This window comes from Micromesistius poutassou, assembly GCF_964030765.1.
Source record: "Micromesistius poutassou genome assembly, chromosome: 18".
In the NCBI taxonomy this organism is placed as follows: domain Eukaryota; kingdom Metazoa; phylum Chordata; class Actinopteri; order Gadiformes; family Gadidae; genus Micromesistius; species Micromesistius poutassou.
This window is the reverse complement of record NC_140288.1, coordinates 4,047,097-4,073,018: the sequence shown is the minus strand read 5'-3', so window position 1 is coordinate 4,073,018 and position 25,922 is coordinate 4,047,097. Positions and strand designations below refer to the sequence as shown.

The following is a 25,922-nucleotide window of genomic DNA, read 5'->3' as shown; positions in this document are numbered from 1 at the left end:
GTATAGACCCACTTAGGGAGGGAGATCCAGTTGCTTAAATAGTGGTGTGTAGCTCACTTGGACTCAATAAAAAGGGGAACAAAACTCATATGTAAGGAGATTTTATATTAAATGGTATTAATCAGACAAAAATCCAGTGAATTAAACGTCCAATTGTAAAGGGCTTGTTCAGGATAATGACTTTTTATCCTTTTGTGAACCTTCTCAGGGTTAAAATAGAGCTGTGAGACTACTATAATGTCAGACATCATTAGCATTAACACACAGATGTAAATTCTGCAGTGAGCTCCACCATTCAACTTCATTCACCTTCCAGATAATGCAAACATGAATATGTCTAAGTGTGTATAACTGCTTGTATTATAGTTACTACAGCACTACTTCGTTCAGCATAACTGATCTTCAGCTGGGCTGTGTGCAACAATACAGGTAGCCCTGATAATCACACCACAACTGATTTGAAGAAGCAGAGGATTACACAAGAATCAAATCATTGTGGATGCCATCGCAGCAATCACAACTTCAACTGATGCATTAGTAGTAAATTTATTGAAAAAGGTACAACTAATTAGACGAAAGGTATAGGATCCAGAGATGTAACATAAACCGAAGTGCATTTTTTCTTTATTTTTTTCTTTAAATGTCTATCTGCAATCAATTCCACAAGAGTCACTGCTTTACTAATACCATTTTAAGACAAAGACAGGTTGGCCATTGTTAACATAACTAAAAACAGGCCAACTACAGTAACTACAGGTTTAAAAAAGAAAAGAAAAGTCTGGTAACATACAAAACGTTATTTTACAGCTATATTCACTCGGGTAAAATACAAAATGGAAACCAAAGAAAATGCTTCTTTAGCACCTTTTCATGCTCATCACTGCTTGAATGGGATCAAACGGTTGCAAAGTTATTGATTCAAGAACTATTGGTTGCCGTCAATTGATATTTATTGTCAATTCATATTTTGTAGCAAGAGGCCCCTTTTCACCAACTACAGCCACAGAGTCAGCAAAAATGTTAGCACCACACTTCTTGATTTTCAGGGGTGAGTTTAAAGGGTTTATATCAAAATGATGTTCTAAAATCATGGCAGGATGTGAGCGCCTTTTGAAAAAATGTCCAGCCCATTTTGATTAAAATGCTTTTTCTGGAAGGCTACTTTTTTTTTTTCAGTGAACTGAATGACGCATAGAAAACTTTGTCAACAACCTTATCATTGTTCCACAATTTAACTCAAAGTCAAAAAACTGTAATCGACTAGTTCAGAGCATTTTTCTTCAGACAAACTCAGGAATACAAGCACTAGGACTAGGACTCTCTAGATGGAATGGTACATGCTAATTAACTACTAGACGTCTACCAAGTTGCTCCCATCCATTTGTCTTGTCATCATAAAAAACATCATGCCATCTCTCTGAAAGTCCAATTTCATAATTGTGGCCACAAGAAAATATATTTACTCCATTTGGACAAAGTTTCTACCGAAATCAAGTAAAAAGCTGCATCTCCCGGGAAAGGTTTTTGAAAAAAGCCATGGTTTTGACCAAAAAACGGATAGGTTAGGTTTGCTTGTCTTTACTGCCCCCTAATGGTATATTACACAAGTTTGAAAGGTGAAGTAGTGGTGAATTTCTGCACTAGTGAATTGTGCATATGATTGTGTGCGTCACTGTCTTGGATGGGATTGAAGGTCCTGTTACCTGTTAGGGGGGGGGGGGGGGGAAGGCAGACTGTACAGGCCTTGTGTGTGTATGTATGTGTACATGGTCCATGGATTCATGTTCTGGTGGGCGAGTCAGAAATTACGCACATGTATTCATGTGCAACTGTATGTATGGTTGAGTGTCTTCATATAGATGTGGCTGGTGGTGAGTACGGCAGAACACGCTTGGGAACCGCACAGTTTCTTCTCTTCGTTTGGGGAACCCAAACGTTCTTCAGCTCAAACTTTGTAACGTTGTCCATGTTGAACCCCGGTCCGATGAGTGAGGACAAGGTTCTCCAGACTATCTCTAGAGGTTCTCCAGGTAGAATCTGCAACTCCAGGTAGAGCCTGGTTCTATAGGTGGACCCACAATGTCCAGGTAGAACCAGGGTCTACGGGTGTAGCCTAGGTCCTCCCGATAAGAGCCAGGATCTTCCAAGGTAGAAACGGGTTCTTCGGGCACACAGCCTGATCCTCCAGCTAGAACGTGGATCTCAAGGTGGACCCACCACCCCCCCAGGTTCTCCAGGGGATTCAGGTGGCCGGGCCGTGGGAAGAGCTGGTGTCGGGCAGGGTGCTGGACTGCTGCCGGGCGCCCCCCGGGGTGCCGTCGGCCTGCAGCAGGGCCAAGGCCGCCGCCGAGTACCGGCACTTCGGAGAGCCGCACTCACAGCTGAACTGCTTCCTCTTCACCTCCCAGAAGAGCTCGCCGTAGTTGAACCTGAGAAGGGCGGGGGAACAGAGGGTGATGCATTAGTGAAACGGCACGGTTACCCTGGAAATCCTCTAGTTCTCTAAAGCTACAAAAATAATACAAATCAAATCAAACAATTTCGACGGAAATCTAACGTTGCCGCCTGGTGGAGGCAACTTAGATATAGTGTCCTTAGAAACCTTCAGTAGCGATGGGTGAACACCCTCATGGACCTAGTTTGGTTTCAAACCCCCTACCCAAGCTCTTCTCCAGCCTTGATGTTCTCGCAGGCGAAGAAGGCGATGTGGGGGAAGCGCAGGTCCTGGTGGCTGGTGAAGACGCGACACGCGAACAGGTTCGGCTCGCACATGTGGTTGATGAAGCGGCTGATGTTCCCGTAGAAGTGGGCATCGATGCAGTAAACGTCCTTTGGCTGAGAGAGCGAGAGAGAGAGAGCAAGCGAGGAAGAGAGCGAGAGAGACAGAGAGCACGAGAGACGGAGACAGAGAGAGAGATAGAAGGATAGCAGAGACAGAGAGAGATAAACAGCAAAAGTGATAAATTGAGAGAGAAAGAAAAAGGAGAGTGTGAAATCGACATCAACTTGAATTAAGTCGAGTGGAAGAACCGCTGTTTGTCAACCTCAACTCATACACATATCAACAAGATGCAGTTGCAATCATCTGGTGGATAAAACTGCCATGACCCAATCTAGAAACAAAAGTACATATGGTATGAATCAACGGTATTTGAGGTCTGTGTGTACCTTGTTGTCCATGCTGAACAAGTAGGTATCGTTTTTTCTCATCTCAGCTTCCTCCTCTGAAATGATCTCCCCCACATACCTGGGAGACAAAACAGTTGGGATTAAAAGTGAATCAGTGACGGACAGATGTATGTTAGTTATTGAAAAAAAATAACAAACAGAAGTCATTGTGCTGTACATAAATACAAAAACATACTCGCAAATAAAAGTGCCCTGAGGTATGTCTTGTAGCGCCCGCACGCCCCAGCCCTTTTTCGGGGTCCTGAAGAGCTGGAGTCTGATCCTGAAAACAAATAACATCATTAAATCGGATTAAACGCATCGCATTTACAATAGCACAGGACAACACACACACACACTCAACGGCCACTTCACCATGATGCCCTCTGGACGCAGGTACAGGTCCCTGATGTGCAGGACGGCTCTCTATGGCAAAAGCCTGCTGCCTGCAGACATAGCGACCCTTAACAAAAGGCCAAGATTAAACCACTCCAGTCCCACTCTGTCTATATATTCTGTCTGCATGTTGTTGTGTTTGTTGTCCATTTGTTATGAACTGTCAGCGTGCGGTCCATACCTGTACTTGTGATGTGAAAAACAATTCCCCTTGGGGACAACGTCTAAAGTCTAAATGTTTGTTCTCGATATTATCTAGTCTTGTGGGTGTAGTACAACAAAAACAACAGAACTTTACCACCCAGGCTACATCTCATGTCAGAAATTATAATAAACACATCTTTTTTCACGTGTATATCGTGTTTTACTGGAGGACGATTCCGGAGCACATTAGATCACACATACAGTATAGACCTCCCTGATTTTCCTTCTGAGATCATGGCAGAAAAAAGACCGCAGCCACTTTCCACCATGGTTGTCCCTGCTGACGTGCCTACTTAATCCTGACCCTACGTGCTGGATATGATGAGCAACGTTTGCTACAGTCTACTGGGGTAGGCTGGCAGACTGATCCATCCAGCACACATCTAGGTGGACACCCCCACTTGTGATGTCACAAGGGGCAGATTTCCAAAACGGCTTGTGACGGCCAATCACACTCACACCTGGTGGCACGTCACGGGACCTTTAAAAACATTTATATCTGCAGCCTCACGCGCAGAAAAATGACACAAAGGGGAAATGGAATGGGCTTGTGTGAGATGGACTTTGTAGCGTGTTTAACGTGCATAGTCTGCAGGCTAAGGAACATTCCGGTTGCACAGCTCAGACCGTACCTCAGTCCGTTCTGCACCACGCGGTTCTTGCAGGTCCTCCGACAGGAACACGCGTGGTTGCACTCAAAGATCAGAGGAGGCTCCTCACGGCAGAACTCAGGCAGCAGACGGCCAGCCTGCAGGGCCGAAAAGGACCAGGGGACATGTACAAATGCAACAACTCTGGTTCTGCGTCGCTCCTCGTTGACGGGAGCACAGATCGTCAGAGTCGCTCAGTAGCTTCCGCAAAAGACTCGAAACTCACCTGTTCAGAGTTCACCTAGACTCTGCAGAGCCATTCAGTCCCCCCCCCCCCGCCCCCGCCCGCTATTGTCTGTTGTACGTCCTGGCACTTAATGAACGCACTCAATGAACACACTTAATGTACGTTGTACCATGTAACGCACGGGAGAACAAGTTTTATCTGTACAAGATCGAGGGTGACGCCAAACCTCTACCTGCTGACTTAAACCATAAGTGCATAAATAGCTCATTGTGATTCATGGAGCGATGAGTATTCACTGGCTGGGACTTTGATATCACAGGTTTGTTGGGGAAGTTGGGGTCAGCGATAGTCGTCCTCACCTTGTCATACCAGCAGCGCAGGCTGAGCTGTCCGCACATACACACGCTGGACGAGCAGTCCTCTTTACACACGCAGTACTGTGGGGGCAAGAAGACAGCAGCATTGTATTTTATGTAAATTATAGTATTAAAATAGAACGACCATGTTGTTTGATTTGAATGAATAGTTCCTCTTTAAACCAACTGTAGCTGAATGCAAGCTTTATCATTCCTTAAATCACTATTGTAATATTGTATTTCGAGTAATGGGTATGATCAGGGACATATGTATGTATTCCCTGTTAGCCGCTCTCCAGGTATGGTACCACTTCGCCCATAGGGGGCGCTATAATTCACTGTCAAAGATAAATGCCTAGCTCACCTGTCAAGTGTGTGATGTGTGTTAGTGGAGCTCCCCTGTAAGTGTGTGATGTTGTGTGTTAGTGTAAGTCACCTGTAAGTGTGTGATGTTGTGTGTTAGTGTAAGTCACCTGTAAGTGTGTGATGTTGCGGTCTATGTTCATGGGCGAGGTCACGCAGTTCACGGGGATGTATTTGTAGTTCTCCGGACACGTCTGTCCGTCCTCCGAGTTGACGCAGGGGATGGGAACCCTCTCGTGGCCCCTGGCAACGTCTCTGCACAGGAAACAGGAAGTGGCCGAGGTCAGCAGGACGTTCTGATGCGACGCAGCCCGCCGTCATAGACATCGGTAGACAAAGGACATCGTGTTTAAAGAAAAGTATAATGTGTGTGTGGATGACGGCTGGCTTAAGCAACCTCATCTGGCGTCTAATTGGACTCCTGTCGCACAATGACTAAATCAGTCATCAGTCACCAGTCAGCCGTCTTCACACACACTGTGATAATGTGTCTTACTGATCATTCCTGCAACTGAGGGGGGGGAAAAACTGAACACAAGATGTACGCATGATTTGAAGAAGACAAGAATGAATGTTCTTCTAGGAAAAAATATGCAGCTTGTTGCTAAGGGATGAGATTCTAGATCCCATGGGCCTGAAGCGCTTGGCCTGGGCCACGCAGTTCACAGTGACCCCGACGGCTTGTCAAAAGGCCGTGCAAATACAAAATGTTTTGAGTACAAACATTGAATAGAAAACTATAAATGATTGAGTATGAAAGCCAGAGTGTTTGGACCAGACGAGACAGCATGTCTGGAGATGAGGAGCCATCTGGTCCCAGAACACTTAATTCACAAGTGGACAAATAGTTCCTCCCTACACCAACAGCAGGTCCTTTAGGAAGGTCATAACAAACCCAATATACCGATATATATATATATATATATAACCCAATAAATATATAATATAGAAAGTCTTCTTAGAAACCTTCAAACCTGAGGGTTGTCAGTTTCGTTATTGCTGATCATTCAGGACCCAAGGCTGGATACATACTTTCAATCCATGCATTCTAACAGCAGAGCTGAGCATTAGCAAGCCCTCGTTAGCGAGCAGCGCGCGTTAGCAAGCAGCGTGCGTTAGCAAGCAGCGTGCGTTAGCGAGCCCTCACGTTAGCAAGCGCGCATTAGCAAGCAGCGCGTGTTAGCAAGCCCTCGCGTTAGCAAGCAGCATGCGTTAGCAAGCAGCGCACGTTAGCGAGCACGTGCGTTAGCGAGCACGCGCGTTAGCGAGCACATTTTGGCCGATATCGCAACTACATTTCCTAACTGATTCCATCCACTGGGTGACTTTGGGGGCCCACCTGTTGAGGACCTTCTGGGTGCCCTCCGGGGGGCAGCTGTTCAGGGCCTCCTGCTGCCGGCGGTGGTCCTGGAGGCAGAGCCAGGCCTTGGAGGTCTGGCCACAGCAGTCCAGGGGGGTCTCCCCCTCGCGGTTCCTCAGGTACACGTTGGCCCCCTGGGACAGGAACAACCTGGCGGAGCGGGGGGAGGACAAGACGACGAGGCGTGGTTGTTAATATTATGGGATGCTTTGGATCCGCGACGAGACGTCTGTTAGCAGGGAGGCAGGATTGGTGGAAAAAAAAAAAAGCTTCTGCCAATTTTTTTAAAATAAAATATATAATAAAACAACAGCAGGCACTGAGGCCGGCTGTAACCTTCTGGGTCCGCAAAGTGACACCGGGTGGTGGACGTTCCCTGACTCCCCTCACCCCTGACTGGCTTTAGTGAGCGCTATGCATAGGCTGGCTCCTCCCATTAGCCCAGTCCATTTTACAGAAAATGTACATCAATAAACATAAAAAGACAAACACCTGAAATTATTAATAACTGCAATTATATAATATCAATAAAATACACAATTCATTATATTCCCCTCCTTAAACAACCCAAACCCTTGAAGAATATCCTAATGTACATTTAACGTAATGTGTGATGGATTGAAGTGTAAATGAAGTGAAATGGAGATCAGTACTGATGGGCTGCGCTGGGACTGTGTGTGAATACGGATTAAGAAAATGGCAGCGTGACAGCGTAATGACCACATGTGGTGGAACCATTACAGTAAATGTCTCTTTAAATGTATACGCTGAGTAGCGCTTAATCCAAAGCCCACTCTCTGACTGCCCCTCACTGGATTTCTACCACAGTCCCAACACTTTTTAAAGGGCCGGTACAGCGCAATTCTTCTTACCAAGTTTTAAACATGGTTATATGTCTTATATGATCTCCAACACAGTCATTTTGGTCATTTTGAAATTGGTTTATAAAACAGAGAATTTGCTGTAGTTCGTCACCATGGTGATACATCGTTTTATTTTTTATTAAACAAAGACTCACGTGACACACTCGACGCGGTTCTCTCGCGCGGCGATGTGCAGCGGCGAGTCCCCGTGGACGTTGACGGCGTGCAGCTCCCCGTGGGCCTTGATGAGCAGCTCCGAGATCTCCACGCTGCCGGAGAACGCCGCCCAGTGGAGGCAGATGTTCTCCTCCTGACCGGGGGGGAGATATACGACATCCGTCGGTTCATTGGTCGCATTGGTGTACACAACGAGATCAACCCTAACCCTAACCTCAAGTATAATATTGTGGTATCGACTCCATTACTGCCGGCATCACACTGGCTGGCAAGCTGGTCTGAGGAAGCAACATCTACAGCGGTAGCTCTGTGCCTCCTTACAAGTAAAGATGTGCCTTCAGGTTTTTGGCGTAGAGCCATAAGCATCCACTTTCATGCAGGTGGAGGGCGAGTGAGGACAACACTGGTGGGAATAGATTGTGCAGACTTGGTGCTTTCTTTCAAATAGTATGTTTGCCAAGGATGCATCCCAAGATAAACGTATCCATGTACAGCGAGCCACAATATTTAAACTTTAAAATAGCCAACCTAAAAGGCAAACAAAACATCTTGCAAAAGAAAATGTATTTATTTATTTATTTATTTAACTACAAAGAGAAAAAAATAGAAATGTAGGTCAACAGCAAAACCGATATTCAGCAAGCAAGCAAAATAAATGATATCTGTAGCAAGAAAGCGGAAGGGATTAAAATGGACACCTTGTCTCGGATGCTGACGTCAGCTCCTTTGGACAGCAGCAGCCTCACTTGGTCCAGGTGTTTGTACTCTGTGGCCCAGATCATAGCCGTCCACCCACCGTCGTCCTGGAGGAAACACGTTTAAAATCATCATAAAAAAACATATCAATGGTAAAAATGGAGACACAAAAAGATACGAAGACGATAAAAGGAATGAATGACGATGAAAAATGTAATTAATTTCGACATGAAGAAAACATAAAAATAATATGTTTCTATTATGTATTCTTTAATACGTGTTATTTAAGTAAAACACATTCGTTTAAAAATGTTATTCTCCAAAAACAACAAGGAAGGGTCACGGCGGGGTCAGAGCCCCAGAGTGTCACGGTGCTGGAGCAGCACGCAGGTACCTGACAGTTGATATCGATGAGCTGGGTGGAGAGGAGGTACTCCACCACCCTGTAGTGGCCCGACTTGGCCGCTAGGTGGAGACACGTGAAGCCTTCGACGTCCTGAGAAACCACAAGTCAAAAACCGCTCAACGACCAACGCTCATGCCTTCAAACTGTACCGCTACCACGTCTCTAAAAGGCACTTCTGTAAAGGATACGTCTGGTGTACATAGTTTTTCTTAAAAAGGGAAGTGTAGGGTTTGACATGAATTGATTTATTTAAATCACCAATATATGAACAGGTCCCCTTCACTGACTAGGGCCCTGTCCCAATTCTCCCCCTTCCCCTACATTTGAGCCCTGACCCTAGATTTTTCCCTTAAAATCAACCCTTGAACGCTAGCCAGCTCGGGAGCTGACTTGCAGCTAAGGGCACTCAAAGCAAATGTTCTTGTTAAGGGGAGGGAAATGGGACTATCTCTCCATTGCTAGAACAGTTGAATTCTTTGATATTCGAAGCGGGACAGATATGCCGGGATTTGACGCCAAAAGCGTGGATAACGGCATGACCGTCATGCCATTATCCAGTCCCATTGTCTCAACCCTCCAAGGCTCTCGATTCGCACGCGTGACCAGGCTGCAGTTCCCTGAAGGCCAAAGGGGGCAGTAGTGAGAAGGAATTCCTGATTCTTACACAAAGTACTCTAAAAGGCCATGTGGATATACTGTATGCATCAGGGTTGTCCCCTCACAGCGCAATAGTGGCACTGCAACACCGTGCTCCCTTCCAAGGCCACGGAGACATCGAGTTTGTCATTTTTACACCTCATTTTGTATGAGTGCTCTCATTGGAAACACAACCATCTTAAAACCAATTAGGACGCCCCCCTGTGACTGCCTAGAGAGAGGGAGAGCCTAGGCCTTCATGTAAAGGGGAGACCCCCCCCTCGCGCGGGTACCTTGTGTGTGACGCTGGCCCCCGCCCTCAACAGGTACCGGGCCGTCTCCATGTGGTTCCCCTCACACGCCTCCATCAGCGGCGTCCTCTGGTCCTCGTCACACATGTCCAGGTTAGCCCCCGCCTGGACACGTAGACACACACACACACACGCACACGCACACACACACACACACACGCACGCACACACACACACACTTTAGTGGTGGTTGTTGAGTAACTGACTGATATATGAAACAAACACCTATGCCCAGTTCGTGATGCATACCATGCGTGCATATATCCACCAAACATAAATCATTTCACCCATCTCAACCAACAGCATCGATCATCTCCATGAGACTATACGTATACGCGTCTCGTTATAAATCTGCATCTCCTGTCGTGTAGTCGTGAGAGAAACGTTTTCATCCGCGTCGGCGGGGCCGTCAGCCGGCCGTACCTGGACCAGCATGTGACAGATCTCCTCGTGGCCCGTCTCGGCGGCGGCGTGGAGCGGCGTGCGCTTGTTCTGCGCCTCCATCTTGAAGTTGGGGTCGATGCCGTCCACTGTGACACACAGAGAGAGACAGACAGACAGACAGACAGACAGACAGACAGGTCAGGAAATAGGAAACCGGCCTATGCCGTGAAGTAGTGGTCAACACTATGGCCCCGTCCCAATTCCTCCCCTAACCCTAGATTTTTGCCCAAACCCTAGATTTTGCGCATTCTCGTGTAGGGGTAGGGTGTCCCATTACTGTAGGGAGCAAGGGGGAGTGCTATTTTGCCCTTATAATCAACCCTCAAAACGTAGTGAGGTCCGATGCAGGCTTAAAACGAAGTGGAAGATTTACTGTTGAGGGCACTCCAAACCAAGTGGAAGTTTTAAGGGAGGAGAATTGGGACAGGGCCTAATTCTGTCTGCCTGAGAATAGTCTATTTCGGAGTTCCGACGCGTTTTTTGTCCCGCGATGTTATAGACCCTAGACGGTGCTACTCTGACCCCACTGACCAGGGTAAACTTTGGGCTCAGACTTTGGGATCAGAACGTTTTCAGACTAGTTGGGTGGTGGCGCCAACGTACCCAACATCAGCACCACCTTCTTCAGCTCCGCCTGCTTGGCGGAGGTGTAAAGCTGCTTCGGGTGAAACCGTAGTTTCTTGGGCCTGGTGGAAGAAAACGTGCATCCAATTATGACAACAACAACAACACCATTTCACAAGAACCCCACACGCAGGACTTGCTGATAAAGGACCGTTGTTATGGTTGATGTTGGTAATATTCCATGACGGTAATCCTCACTTCTCCATGTCCAGGGCTTGGAGAATGGTTTCCAGCGTGTCCTTGGGGGGTCCCAGGGGGGTCCCGGCCGTGGGGGTCACGACCACCCCTGGTCCAGCCAGAGGTGGTCTCATCCGGGGCCACCCGGGGGGAGCGCAGCGCGTCTCCAGTGCGTCTCCCGGACCGACGGACAGAGAACTGTCTGCCCTGCCTCCTCCTCCGGGCTCAGCTCTCAGCACCAGAGAAGAAGAGCTGGGAGGACCAGACAAGAAAACCAAAATCAACTCCAGCCCAATTTAAACGACTACATCCTAGAGATAATACTTTATTAGTAGTAAAATATATAATATAATACTTTATTAGTTTAGTTTAAAATGATAGGCCTGCAGATCCTCTGGGATTTTTGGATCATTACCATAATATGAAAGCCTAATGTCTGCATTGTAAGAAAACAAAGTCCTTAAAATAAAGTCATGCATTGCCAATCTGTCTTCATTCTGAAACTGTAGTTGCACAAAATCAAACCATTATGGGCCAATTAGACCAAACACACAGAGTGGTACCATCCCATCTATCAACCTGACAGCGTCTCTTGTCTCCCCCACCGACCACCACCCCCCCCACCCCCCCAGGTCTCCACCAACCAACCTACCCGTCGGCGGTGGTGGTGTCGGCGCGGCCCTCGAGGGCCCCCGGGGTGGGGGGCCCCTGGTGCTGCGGGACCACCAGGGCCACGGTGGAGGTGGTGTCGGCCTTGGCGATGGTCACCTCCTTGGCCTTGCCCACCTCCTCGCCGCAGTGCGGGCAGAAGCTGTGGCCCTTCAGCACCGACGCGCACGCCCGGTGGAAGCGGTGAGAGATGCTGAGGTCCGGCTGGCACTCCATGAAGGTTCCCTGGGGAGGTGGAGCAGAGGGACCACCCCGGTCAGAAGGTTCTGGAGAGGGGTTCCCTTCTTGCACTACGTTGAGGTGTGTGTGTTGGGGGTGGAGCGGGGACGGTTTATGCCAAGTCTACGTTCTCTTTTTTTTTATTTGACAAGAACGTAGGGAATATGACTTAGGTTAAAAAGGACACCTGTTGTCAGAGAGTACAGGAGTCTCCTTCCAGGCCTTAAGAAGCATGTTTTGGATCGTTTCCTTCTCCTCTCAGAATATGCAACACAATCGTTTGAACCACAGTTCAAACGATGCAACAAACCCATGGCCCAAAATTAACTTGTGAGTTTTTAATGGCCAAGCAATCGTTTTGAAAAGGTGACATATTTATACCACCAGGTGTGAGTGTGATGAGTGTGTGGTGGATAGATGAGCAACATTTGCTACAGTCCACTGGGAAGGCTGGTAGACGGATCTATCCAGCACACATCTAGGTGGACACACCCACTTGTGATGTCAGAAGAGGCCGATTTTCAAAATGGTTTGTAACGGCTAATCACACTCACACCCGGTGGAGTAATACGTCACCTTTAACATGTAAGCCTGCATGTTACTTTACCTGCCAAATGGTTAAATCTATCAGTCATTGCCTGGTGGCAGGTGTCACTTTTGGCCCCTGAACACAGCCCTGCTCCCTTCTCCTCGAGGATAACATACTCCACCCTCGAACCACATAAACCCTCCAAGGCTCAACCAGCAGCAACAACAAACACCACCTGTACACCTCAATTAATAAACAACTATAACAGATCTCAATGGTTGCCTTTCAAAGACCTTTGAAAGGCTTAATTAGCCTCTACATCAGCATGTACAATGTTGTACAGACTCATAAAAAACCTCTGGGTTTTCGTTTTAGCGCGTGCAACGCTGAAGAGGTTAGGACATCATTACCCCGGGTCGGCTGTCGTAATGACACGCGGATGCATAGGCTGACACATTAACATGCTGTGTTAGCAGCTAGCACACTAAATGGATAACGTATAATGGCTCCAGTTCAGCTGTGGCACATTGAGCATGTGAACCTGCACAGCTCACGTCACGTCGCCGACCCCTCGAACACACGGGCGGTTTGGTGGGGGATGTGGTGGCACATTTAAAGGTTGAGAAGCTCAAATAGGGAACAAAAGGTTCTACCGTGAGATTTTATAGGGTCTGGCAGCCGTTTTTTTCAGCCGACTACTTTCATGGGAAATCCCCTGTAAGAGACACTGAAATATAGCAGGGCAGTCTAATTTTCAATTTCTAAAGTCTCATTTTAGTTTTTGTATTTTTTTATCAGTATTGTTTTTACTTTCTCTTTCTCTTTTACGCATAATGTCTGATTTTGTAGATTTTAAAAATTGTATTGCATTGTATGTTTCCGAAAATTTTCCGCAATAAAAACATTTGAATTATCATCATCATCATCATCGTCATCATAGCTCCGGGCTAGTGGCGGTCAGGCTGAGGCGCGGCGGTTACTCACGGCCCTGCAGAAGTAGCCGCAGCCGGGGCAGCACTGGTGCTCGAACATGCCGGCGCGGTGGTCGTCGCACAGCACCAGCAGCTGCAGCGTGTTGGCCGGCCGCATCATCTCGTGCTTCAGCACCGCCGCCTGGCAGCGCAGCAGCAGCCCGTCCACGCTCTCCGTGGCCATGCACTTCCTGTCCGCCAGGATGAGGATCTCGCGGCTCTTGGGCGTCTCCATGCGGCAGCTGCACAGCGGCAGCTCCTGGGAGAGGCAGTCGGCCTCCGCCGAGGACCTGGAGACGCCTGGAAGGGGCGACGGAGAGGCCTTCAGCACGTGTCAGAGACGCGGCGTATCGCTTCACCATACTGTCTTGTCGTTTGCGAGGGCCTGTGTTCCAGAGTGGACTCAGATACACGTCCGTAAGGACCTGGTGAGTGTTGCTAATTTGGGATCGACCCCCCCAGCCCTTGTTGTGTTACCATAGCCACGATAAGTCTGATCCAAACCCTTGGGATTTACTTTGGGCAGAGTCCAATGTGACCGAGATGGTACACATTGACTTTTGTTTAAATGTACCAGTAGTAGATCAGCTACTACAGACAGAGTTTAACCCTTCACACTACGTACACTGATGTCACGGTATCAGAGGACCTGGAGCGGTTTCTCACCGGCGTTTGGGAAGGGTAAGAGGCTCTCCGGGACCTTGGGGTGAACAGGCTTGGGGAGTATCTGGGTGTACCCTCTTAGGGAGTTTGTCTGGGCCAGGGATGAGGCCTGGGACAGGGCTTGGGTTTCAGGTCCTAGAAGGAAGGAGGTCAAAAAGGTCGAGTTTGATGCAGTGTCAGATTTTGATGCCGTTGAGCAAGGCCTCAGGCCAAGGAGATGTCAAACTACACCAACACCAACACTTGAACATCGATCTCAAATATCAAAAGGATACACTAAAATTAGACTAGGAAAAGTACACAACCTTTAATATACAAGCATCGATTCCAATCATCGTTGATGTCAGAAGCCTTATTTGGCAAGTGGGTCCGCTTCTCCGGTACAAAAACCCAGAGCCAACCAAGAAGAAGTTCCAGAACCAAAATGAATCCTTCATGTTGTTCATACACTGTGAACGTTGAATTGTAAATCACTTACCTTTGACCCTGCTCTTTTTCAATATCCTGGATGGTATGAGCCAGGGGCTGTCTGTCTTTATCTTCTTCTTCATCATCTTCTTCTTCTTCCCACTGGATTCGGAGCTCTGAGGTGGAGAAAAATAATTTGGACGAAAGCACAGCGCCATCCGATGGTTAACCTCAGAAACCACCTTCGAAAAATGGTGTCCTATTACAAGAGTGACTAAGAAACACCACGGCAAAACAGAACGAAAGGGTTAGCATTTGGCTCCCTTTAGACTTGGCGCAAGCCATACTGCGGACACATTTCCATTGAGCATTGGGAGCATTGCGCCACAAGTAGTAACTTATCATTTGTAGAGGGTTCAACCGAATGCCAGGTAGAAGTCTGAACATACCAAGTCTGACTCAGTATCGTCTTCCTCTCCCTCCTCTTCTACTGAATCTTCAGTCTCTTGGTCTTCCCCCTGTTGCAACACACCAAGGAAAACACACAGTTACCACCAGATACAGTGGAATGCAGATCCATAACACACACAGTAACACAACAGGCCTAAATAACCGAGGAAAGCCTGTCACTTACATGGAATTAACATTTACATTTAGGGCATTTAGCATTTAGACACTTTCATCCAAAGCGACTTACAACGGTTAATACACACCGACGGCGGAAGTCAACCATGCAGGGCGACAGCCAGCTTGTCAGGAGCAGTTAGGGTTCAGTGTCTCACTGTCTCACTCAGGGACACGTCGACACTAGGAGGAGCCGGGGATCGAACCAGCAACCTTCCGGTTACAAGTCAACCTGCTCTACCTCCTGAGCTAAGCCGAGCCTTGCAGAGTCCAACGCTTGTAAATACTGAGAACCAGGCATTTCACCACACGGTGAAATGTGGTGATTTATCAAGACAACCAAGGTATTGTTCTGCTCCAACCTGAGAGACGGGCTCAGACGTGCTGCTCAGGTCCTGGGAGCCCTTGCCGTTTTCCTCTTCGTCCTGCTCCTCCTCCTCCCAGTCGTACATCTCCTCAGACTCCTCCTCAGAGTTCTCCATCCTCTCTCCATTCACACCCTTCTCCTCCTTTGGCTACCAGATGGAGAGAAGAATTCAAAATGCATGAAATTAATTACATAGAAAGAAAATGGAAAAAAATAAAATAAACTGACTTTCGAGTACTGACAAAATAAGTGACGATGGCTGAATAAAAGAGCAGGACTCGTCGAATTTGGCAAGTTGCATATGTGATGGAAAAATTCATACGTTGCTACCTTTTAGTCATATAGGCTTTGTTTTCCATTCTGCGCATTGACTCTCCATCCTGCGTTTCCCCAGTGTCGTCTACCTAGTGACCTTTGTGCTCGGTTCAGCCACCTCAACAGTGAGGGATGTCGTGTTAACCCATGTGCTCTGGTCAGCTGTCCCACCTTCCCCACTGGCATCTAAATCTGTTGCTCTGTTTTTATGGTGTCTTTTAGCTAGGGGCTGTCTTTTTTGGCCAGGGCTCATTTGTAAAATAAACTACAGTCTCAATGTGACTACCCTGGTAAAACAAAGGATTAATAATAATAATGATAAATGTAAACCCTTCTCTATGGGTAGCCGGCCTACCTTCCTTAGAGTCAACCAATAATGTTAACCTTCGTACTTGGGTAAACCGGTAAGGCAAGGGAGAAGACATCCTCTTAGGCACTCTTCTGCTTGATGAGAACACAGGCAACTCTGTGTCTTGGGTAAACATTACTTGATTTGATTATTGACATCTGCAATGTGGGGAGGATCTGAAACGGTATAAATAACTCTGTCAAACTGTATTCTGGACTCGCTCTGCTACATAGGAGTCTAATGTATGCATGCATTAAAAGTATTGTGTGCTTTTTTTGCGTTTAGAAATCTCATCTGTCCTGGACGCAATATCTGTTAAAGGAAATTGCCACGACACATGAGACACAGCATAGTAGGGTAGCCAACGTCATACATGCTACAATGACGTCTATCACCAGCAGCTCAAGTTTTGAGTTTACTACAGCTGGCTGAGTTTGAGTTTGCATTTGTTCATAGCGAATTACACGTTTACTTTTGATCAAAATAAGTATTAGGATTATTCATCTAAGATCTGTTTTGTGCGATGAGCTATAGACTCATACAAACGTATCAACAGCAGAGGCAAAGACCTGGGCATTCGTAGCCGGCGTGTGCATCCGTCTGTACATCTCCCGGATCGACCGCTGCTTCATGATTCTCCGTTTCTTCTTGGGAATGAGGGTGTAGATGCCCATTTTCCTCTTCTTCCTGCGGTAGTTCCACACCCCGGCCTGAGAAGCTGAAAACACAGAATGCAACAAAAGTTAGAAATGATGACAAAGAATGTATTTTGGTTTTTTCCCGTTATTTTTCCGTTCAGTTCACCAACGCTGGTCCTGAGTAGCTCCAGAAGTAGGGCATGGCATGGACAAGGTTTGGAGTTTGATTCACACTCCCGTGCTATTGATGTATGCACTCATGGCATTTTAGGCACTTTTAGGCATAAAGGAGTCAACCAAACGGCCCAAGACATATTTTGGGAGCCTAGTTTTTTTGGTCCCAGTTCGGGAAATAATCCCGAAATTACAAAAAGACATTGTTGTGATTCACATCTGAGACACGGCAAAACAAAAGTTAAAGGATTTAACGACACTACCACTCTCGTAGTCGTATTAGGCCATCAGGCTATTCCTCGTGTCAGGCTCTGTGAACCCAGGTAGGTTTTGGGGCTCTGCTGCGTGTCTCCCGGTCATTGGGTTGTGTGCCGTCTAACCCAGTGGGATCTTGTCGTCGGAGGAGGTGGTCGGCGCTTGTGGTGACAGAGTGGCCGGGGAGGAGGAGGTGGTCGGGGCCGTCGTCTCCTCGGGGCTCTGAGGTAGCTGGTGCTGGAGGGAGGCCTGGAGATGGGGGTCCATGGCATCGCTCTCGGCCTCCGGCCTCACACAGTTTGCTTCCCTCCGTTCCCTGTTGAGAAGCTGCAGAGGACGGGAACCAAAGATGACTTTAGGGCCACTGGGTGGGAATCCTGGATCTGGATTAACTATTAGATTAACTAGATTAGCTATTACTATTGAGTCGTTGTGCAGACATTTTGAAGTGATTGAAGTGAGTTCAGACACATTTCATTACGCAGCAAGTAAGTGGGTAGTTAGACATCTTGCTCAAGGGTACAGGTAGTATAGGCTGCAGACATTGGGGGATGGAGCCATTACCGTGAAAATCCTAGCCATTAGACCATCCTGCCTTTATCTCAATGGACTTTGACTCCACTTTTATTTTCCTACTCTTTTAGCTTTAGATGGTGGTGCTTGGTATCATTCACATCGGGTCTAATAATCTAGCGGACCTTTTGCGACGTAGACTGCAGATCTGGAAACTAGTGTCTAGCAGCAGACCCTTGGGGCGATTAAACCTGATCATATCTCCAGCTGGGAGTTGGGAACACCCTGCAACACTATCCCCATCAGTGGTGCAGCCACAGGCGCTGGCCGTCCCTGCATGCTGGTTACCTTCTGCGCCAGGCTGACGGCAGGTCGGGACATGGTCTTGCGGGCTCTGTGGATGGTGACGGGCGTCGGCGGAGCGGCGGACGAGTTGGCGGACAGGCCCGGGACGTGTCTAGTCTCTGGCGTCCGGCGCCCCGACGCGACCCCGCCGTCGCCGTCGCTCTGCCAGGCGTCGGAGCTGTTGGCGCGGCCGGGCGAGACGGGCGGCGGGGGTTTGGCGGGGGAGTGGCCCGGTAGTGCGGCCCCGGGGGGGAGCCAGTTAGTCCTGCACGGGGAGACCCCTCCGTCCGTTGCTCCACCACCACCACCCCCGCCGCCGCCGCCCCGTTTGTCCAGGATAAACCCGTTGCTCCCGGTGACCGAGCCGTGCGGAGCGTCCAGGTGGGACGTCCCGTTGCCGCTGAGGAACGCGCCGGGGCCGGCGGAGAAGCAGTGGGTGGCGCTCTTGGGTCCGTGGTCCAATTCCATGCCGTTGAGCAAGGCCTCGGGCCGGGGAGACGGGGAGAGTCTGCTAGCTGCCTCGTGGTCTCGCCCTGTTGGGTACAATTGATTCATTATTGACACAAGACAAATTAGGTTAGATTAGGTTACAGGTTAAACCTGTTTGCACTGAAGCCAGCGCTTCTGTTGGTAATGATGGATGCCAATCCTCAACCAGAGGCTCAATCACTACGGGGAATTTCCCCCTGAAAGCGGATGTGATGGCAGCACTAAGGAGAGACAGACATAGTCTGTACATAGTACATGCATAGTAGTGCAGTTATACAGTACATGAGTAACACAGTTAGAGGGCAGGTTTGAACCATGAAAGGAGGACTCTGAATGGAAGGGTGTTTCCAACTCACCAAGCCTCATCTCTCCATCAGCTGGGGGCTCCATCTCTTCTTCTGTGGTGGAGGACTCCTTACCAACGCCACCCTTGGCCAGACCAGTGGGCTGAAAGGCAGGGTAATAGAATAACAACGATTAGGAAAAAAAAAATAATATAGAAAATAAAAGCGTGTATAAAGAACACAATCCGATCAAGACCCAGATTGAACGTTAAATAAATGTTAATAACAACAATAACTGTTTCAGCAGTTTCATCAATGCGATGATAACAAGCATAGGGAAGGAAGGGAAGGAACAAAATGAGAAGGAGCCAGGTGTATTTCCATTGTCGCCTTCTAAAAAAGACCCAATGGACAACCGACCGGAGCCGCCTCTCCGTTGCTTCTGAAGCACACCCTTAACCGCCAAGCGACACCCAGACAGACCCCCACTTTCATCTCAACAGGGAGAGGCACATCCAGAAGGCTGATCAAACTAAAAGTCTCCCCGTCATCTTTCCCCTCATAACCATGGCAACCACCGAGCACCAAAGCACCTCTGCTCTCCGTGCCAGTATCAGACCGCTTCACGCTAGCCCAGTGGAAGCATTGACCTCCAGACGCAACGTTACGCAACCGTCCGGATCTGACGTGCGTTCTTCCTGTTCCATGAGGGCAGCCCGGGTCTTATCAGTCCACAGTACAATCATGAGTTTGCACCAATGTTCAAAGCACGAAGGGTCTATTTAACTTGTTTGTCAGCGTGTTAGGGTACCATGTTCAGTGCTTAGGATTTAGTGCTACATTTGAAGTAGTGCTACACACACACACACACACACCCACACACACTGCAGGTGACCTGGTGCTGTTTTCAACATTTGAGGTTGTGATGTTGGGAGTGTGTAATGCTAGTGAATTACAGGTCCCCATTCTCCATAGCCACTGTTCTACCATGCAACAGTAGAACACTTTGATACCAATAACACAATATATTAAGAGCACATATGCAAAGAACTTAAGGCCTTATTGAGTTATTATCACGTGCACTTCCAACATGCGAATAGCCCAAGACTACAGCTTCTTCATTCCTTGAGTCTGAATGAAGCAAAAAACAATAGTATTTTTAATTGGAAATGGTGTGGTTCAATGTCCCATTCTGATCCTATTTAACTCCTACTCCAACCAAAAACCGAGGACTTTCTCTGAGGCCTCAATGCTGTCGAAGCATTGCAGGAGGTTTCTGTCCCTATATTTTGATCTCCATGGCTTTACTCGGCTCATCTCAAGGCCTGAGCTTCCACATGCATGACCATCTATATTTGTCAAAAGTTAAGACTAGAGGGTGCACAATTCCAAATCTGGGCGAAGCCTTTACAATGTGAGGATCAGGATCAACGAGTCGATCTGCTGCCACTTGAAAGAGAGGGAACCTCTTGCATTACAGTCCGCCACAGACAATCCACTCATTGAACATGATTCAAACAAAAGGCCCCTGGAAAAACACAGCATGGAGGAGAGTGACAACCTGCCTTTCAGTCAAGAGAGGGAATAGAGAAGTGATTTGCCCTTCAAAACAAGCAGAACACAAGAGCTTCCCACGCAGGTCTAATCCAGAGACCCCTTGTCAGTGGACATCTAGACGGCACCAGCAGGGCTCTCCTGGTGAAAGCTTTCTATTGGATGTATTCAACACATGCACGGTTCACTTCTCGTTCCTGAGTTTTAGAAAGTCATACAGGAAACCACTGTCCCCCCCCCCGGTGGCCGGCCGAGGAACTGCACCCCCATGAAAGAGAGAAGAAAAGGTGGGGGAGGGGAGCATGATAGAGCTGTCTGCAGATCTCCGCCATTTCGTAACCAGAGTGTTTACAGACTTGCTGTGACGAGTTGCACCGGTTTCCCCCCTAGACTACCAATGAAAGGCCTTGTACACTACGGAGGATAGTGAAAGTAGCTTCACTTCTACTCCTAGCCCATCTGTACAGATAGCCCTTGGTTGGCACAGCATTCACATTAAAGTGAGAGTGAGAGCCTCTAGAAAAGCACGTTGCTTCAACAAAACAAAAAAGAAAGGAACTACAGCCCATGTAGATTATGTTGAAATATCAATTGCTTTAATTATGTCATATGGAAATCACTTCTAATTTGTTTAAAAAACGTTTAAATAATGCCCACACCGTGGACATACCGAGAGCCCTAAATAGGGTTGGTATTTGGGTCTCCACGCGTCCCATCTGTTAGTCTGGTTATGGACGCCCGTCTGAAAGACTACGAACACGTACGACACGAGACATGCACGTGAACACAGAGTCAACACTTTCATACAGAGCCGAGACCCTGCGGGTTAAACGAGGGGGGAAACTGGTACAGAAAGCCTTCCTGCAGATCATTGACCACTACCCTGATGAGGGCAGTCCCGTTACAGTCATCAGAGTTTCCCTTCCAATCTCAATTGTATTACTAATGGCGTCCGTCTTTGTTCTGCATAATCCTCAATCAAAGCGAACAGTCAGTTCTGAGAGGACAGAACTGGCGCCTCGTGTCCCTCGTCTACTGAAAACACAGTGCTTCAGTGCAACAGAGACTCAGAGAAAAGGCCTCCCTAATTTTACACTTTTCCCCGAAATGTTACACCTGAATAATTTCCTTCCTGGGCTTGGAGACCCAGAGAGTTTGTTCGGAAGACACACGGGAACGCAGGAGAGGAAAAAGACGGGACAGAAGAGACTTAGCAGCTCAGTAGAGCGAGGTAACCCAAGAGAGGATCTCAGGTGAGGCAATCCTACAGATGGGCATGGTTCCAGATGTCCGCAGAGTCGGCAGCCGGCCACCCCTCGGTCCCTCCTCGGTGTTCCTGCCTTCATTGCTGACTGACAATGGCTGACTGCTTTCCAAAAACCACAACCAAATCCAAGCTACCGTTCCCATCAAACGCCACATGAGGGCGTTTTGTTCTCTGGAAACAGAACAGGACAGGCCCATCCCTGCAACAATGGCACTGCGCATCAGGTTCAACAAGAATGTATGTTTTCATCAACTGCTGATGATGCAACTGCGGTATTAAATTACAAATCTTTAGGAAAGCAAATAATGTTCCTCCTCAAACGGCAGAGGCAAAACCCATCCACAGATCCACAGCCTCAGAATCCTTTGCACCACCAGAGGAGACCCTGAACCAGCCAGCAGAGAGCAGAGTAACAGGGCTACCGTTTCCCCCTCTCAATGGAGGATGAGGAGACTCCATACCTGCTTTCTTCTCATGGCCTCCACTGAGTAGCAGAGCGCGTCAGAGACAGGAAGAGGGTGGCGGAGTGCACATGCAGGAGTGAGAGTGAGAGGAGAGAAGAGTGAGAAGAAGAGTGGAAGAGTGAGAGACCATGATGAGCCGCCTCAGAGCAGATCCCTTTCCCTCCCTTTTCTCCCTTTTCTTCCCCTGCATGCACATTCACCCTGCTGGTCATGTGACCTGGTGAGTCCGTCTTCCAACACCGTCTCCCACGAGCATGCTCAGTAGGCTCCTAACGAAATGCCATCTTTTTTCCAAATGCTTTTCCTTTTTTTCCCCTCACTCAAAAGACATTGCTTTTGATCGTACAAAGAAGGTAAGATGAAAAAACCCGAGGAGGAGGACACACTAAATCCAGAGCTGATGATTCAAGAGAAGCTACGGAAGCCCTGAGTGGACAAGAAGGCTTTGTAGATCTCTGTTCTGACAGTAGAAATATGTTTCCATTGTCCTCAGGGCAATAAAACACAACACAACATGTCAAAGCCAGCAAGCCCTTCGAGGAATAAACCAGTAAGGTGTCTCAATTACAGGCAACCTTCTCAACCTCCGAGACATTGAATCCTAATCACTCACCATGAGGGGAATAGCACATTTGTTGCCAAAATAGATTAAATGGGTAACGTGAAAGGTACCATTCCTGATTAACAGGGTTGGTCGGTTTTGAAGTTACGTTTGAAGTGACGACAAATCCTTGATAAATGTGTATGGAGTTAATTGTCGGCTAATCATTTATACTTTGTCTCTTTTTTAAGCGCTCTCCGGTTCTTTGTAGTTTGCAACGTCCTGTTTGGTTAACCCTGATCAAAGAATGAACATGTTATGCCAAATATAATTATATTCAATTAATTACCAATTATAAGCATGTTTTCTACGGTCTCTAGGAAAATGTTTGATTTCTGTTAAAGCGGTGCATGGACATCTTCCATGGAAAATATTCTTGATTCTGAGGATAAACACTAGCACATATTTAATGGTAAGAATTTATAGCGTTCATTTGAATATTGTACACAGTACAAGTTAAAGATGTAATTTAGACGCCATGTAATGCTACAACTGGCTTGTATGGAGTGGATGCCTGTTGGTTAGGTTAGGCATTTCATCAGAGAGCCAAAGGGCAATTTCTTTTTTCCATCTATGAAGGCTTGTAAGGAAATTCTGACATGTCCATTGTTCTACAATGAGAAAGATAATAGAACCTATCTGAGCATTGTCACTTTTTTCCAGAGTAACCCAAAAATAATTCACCCAAGGATCTGCCTATATTGTCATCAAAACATAAAAGGTGAAGAAATTATGATTGAGCCGTCTCTGATTACAGCAAGTAGATGAAGTCCTTGACTTTCATCAGGGAAAGACTAAACAGGTTTGGATTAGGTCATGGTCATGGCAAGTGAGCCTGCATTCCAATGAGACAAATGAAGCTGACGTAGGATGAATGCTCTCAGGGAAGCTGAGACATGGCAGTGGAGTCTTTGGAGACAACACACATATCCATGTCTGGAGGGGAAAACCAAGTGTGTCGTGGTGGACGGACCGACGGACCGAGGAGGTCGTTGACCTGGAGAGCCAAAAGAGCCATCCAGATCAGGTTTTCACACAACAACGTTGAGAGGAGAAAGTTCCTCGTATCATTTAAACTGTGGCATCATTCATTTGTAAAACAATGCAAGGCACGACACATTAAGAGGATGACAGTATTGTCTAAGGTGAGTGTGTTTGACTCCCAGCTGAAAGGTTCAGGTTTCGAACCCCGATGTCCGAGTCTAATCTGAAGGCATCCTTAACCAGGATGCTTATCTCCTACTTGCTCTTTAATAACACATATCTGAATTCACTTAGTTGGACTTGGGATTTGTGTCTGCTTAATAACTTCATAGTTGAGCTGAGCTGTGCATCAAGCAAATTCCTCAAGCATGTAAATGCAAATGAGTTATTATTTTGCTTCCCGATCAAATGTGGGGCCATGCAAGGGATTCTTTTGATGCATTCCATTCACTGTGTTTCAAATGTCTTCAAAATGGTTTTTGCCAAACCAACATTGGAGGAAAAAGTGTGTGGTAAACCAAACATTCATAAGAGAGAAAAGTTGATATAACATGCTCAAACGCCATATATAACATGGAGGTTGAGCCATACATGCTTTACACTTCCTGAATGACGAGGGAGTCAGGGTTAGTCTCATGGAGCCTGCAAAACCTACACTACAGACCAGTGCATGGTTTATATTCCAGTATAATATACAACTTTCTATTTAAAATGTATATTTAAATAGATCAATACTCATAAAAAGTTGGGCTAGCACTACTTTCTTGCCCTTACCCTTTTTTTCCATCTGGGTAATACATATCTATCTATCCAATTATCGGTTTTGACTCGGTTTTGAGTTGAGGCTGTTTATAAGATGTGGATGGATGCATTATTTTTTATAACCACAACTTTATTTACAATGGGTAAACCCTAATTGTTCTACACAATAACCCCAGCATTGGTGAAAACTTGCAGACACCTCATACGAAATTATATCCTCAAAAAGTATCCAAATGCTTATTAGATTGGAGACTATATTTCCAAAATAAAGAGAAGTCGTGGCTGAGTAGCGACTTGCTCTTGTCAATGCCAATAGGATGATGATAAAAATACACACGTTTGGCCAGCAGACAAGATGATCACCAGACCACCAGTTCCACACATCAACAAACGAACACGTTCTCGCTTCTCATGCAGTCCAACTTGGCCACAACAAAGCAACTTGGCTGGACAATACAAACCGCGCTCTTTTTACATTCATTCAGAAAACACTCACACACACACACACACACACACACACACAAAGACGTATCGTTCCATTACAAGATAATTAAATCTGTAGACCCGGCGTCAATACGAAACCTAAATCTTAAAACGGTGTATGTTTTACTGGAGATTGCAGGGATCTGAGCCAGCGGTGCCATGCTATACTACTCCGGGCTGATCTGGTGTACGTTAAAGCGTCCCCGGTCAAACCCATTGATTCGTTTATTCGGACCAGAAGTAGTTAAACCAGATAATAACTTCAACAGTCACATTATCGCTCTATAGTAGAAGTGAGCCGGCTCGGCTAACTAGGTAGGCAGCTAACCATGTGAGCTATACATCTGTGCCACTAAGTCCTTCGGGACAAAACACTCCAATAACAGAGGCTGTACACACATCGGACAGAAATATGCCAAAAACGCATGCACGTTTGATTTATTTCACACTACTGCTGGAGCTGGAAGAGGTGGATGGCTGACGGGACCCCGGAACGGGCATTCAGAGCGCTCTCCGTTTGTTTTTGAATAATAAAACCTCTTCCGATTCAGATTCCCGGGTGCAGCATCTTCCTGCACATTCAGTTGCCCTCCAGTCCAACACAAAAGCAATCGGCTCCGTGTTGCCCGGGGTTCAATTAACGAAAGACACGGACTCTGAAAGCACCGGCTCCGTGTTCAAAACAACCCAGGTTTGGTTTTCGGGAAAAGTAAGCGGGTGATATTTCTATCAAAGCGGTGGTAAGCGGGTCTCGTACTCACCTCGGATCCTACCGAAGCCATGGTGCTTGGACATAAGCTCCGCCCACCGAGGAACGTCATCTTTATCATTCTGGCATCCGCGCGAGGCCACACCTGTGTGTTGCATTTCTTTTGGGGAGATGCATTGAATAGGCATAGGAGAATATGATATTAGAACATGAAAGAAGCTATGCAAGACAAACACATTCACTAAAATGTAGGTCGTTTATACCTGGA

At 47.1% G+C, this 25,922-nt stretch overlaps 1 protein-coding gene across 1 annotated transcript; it reads right to left on the bottom strand.

Moving 5' to 3' along the window:
* Window positions 1-607: 607 nt before the first annotated feature.
* Window positions 608-18,989, bottom strand: ehmt1b (euchromatic histone-lysine N-methyltransferase 1b). The gene is made up of 25 exons (XM_084483389.1): window positions 18,903-18,989; window positions 18,061-18,590; window positions 17,325-17,526; window positions 16,702-16,850; window positions 15,464-15,616; window positions 14,927-14,995; window positions 14,548-14,653; window positions 14,073-14,204; window positions 13,420-13,706; window positions 11,671-11,912; window positions 11,040-11,270; window positions 10,821-10,903; window positions 10,197-10,303; window positions 9,756-9,878; window positions 8,815-8,916; window positions 8,423-8,527; window positions 7,703-7,857; window positions 6,664-6,834; window positions 5,435-5,579; window positions 4,965-5,042; window positions 4,401-4,516; window positions 3,365-3,451; window positions 3,169-3,247; window positions 2,660-2,835; window positions 608-2,429 (listed from the first exon to the last, which is right to left on the bottom strand). Exons 1-25 carry the CDS (start codon window positions 18,934-18,936, stop codon window positions 2,243-2,245), a joined length of 3,849 nt encoding a protein of 1,282 aa, XP_084339515.1. The 5' UTR covers window positions 18,937-18,989; the 3' UTR covers window positions 608-2,242.
* Window positions 18,990-25,922: the final 6,933 nt, after the last annotated feature.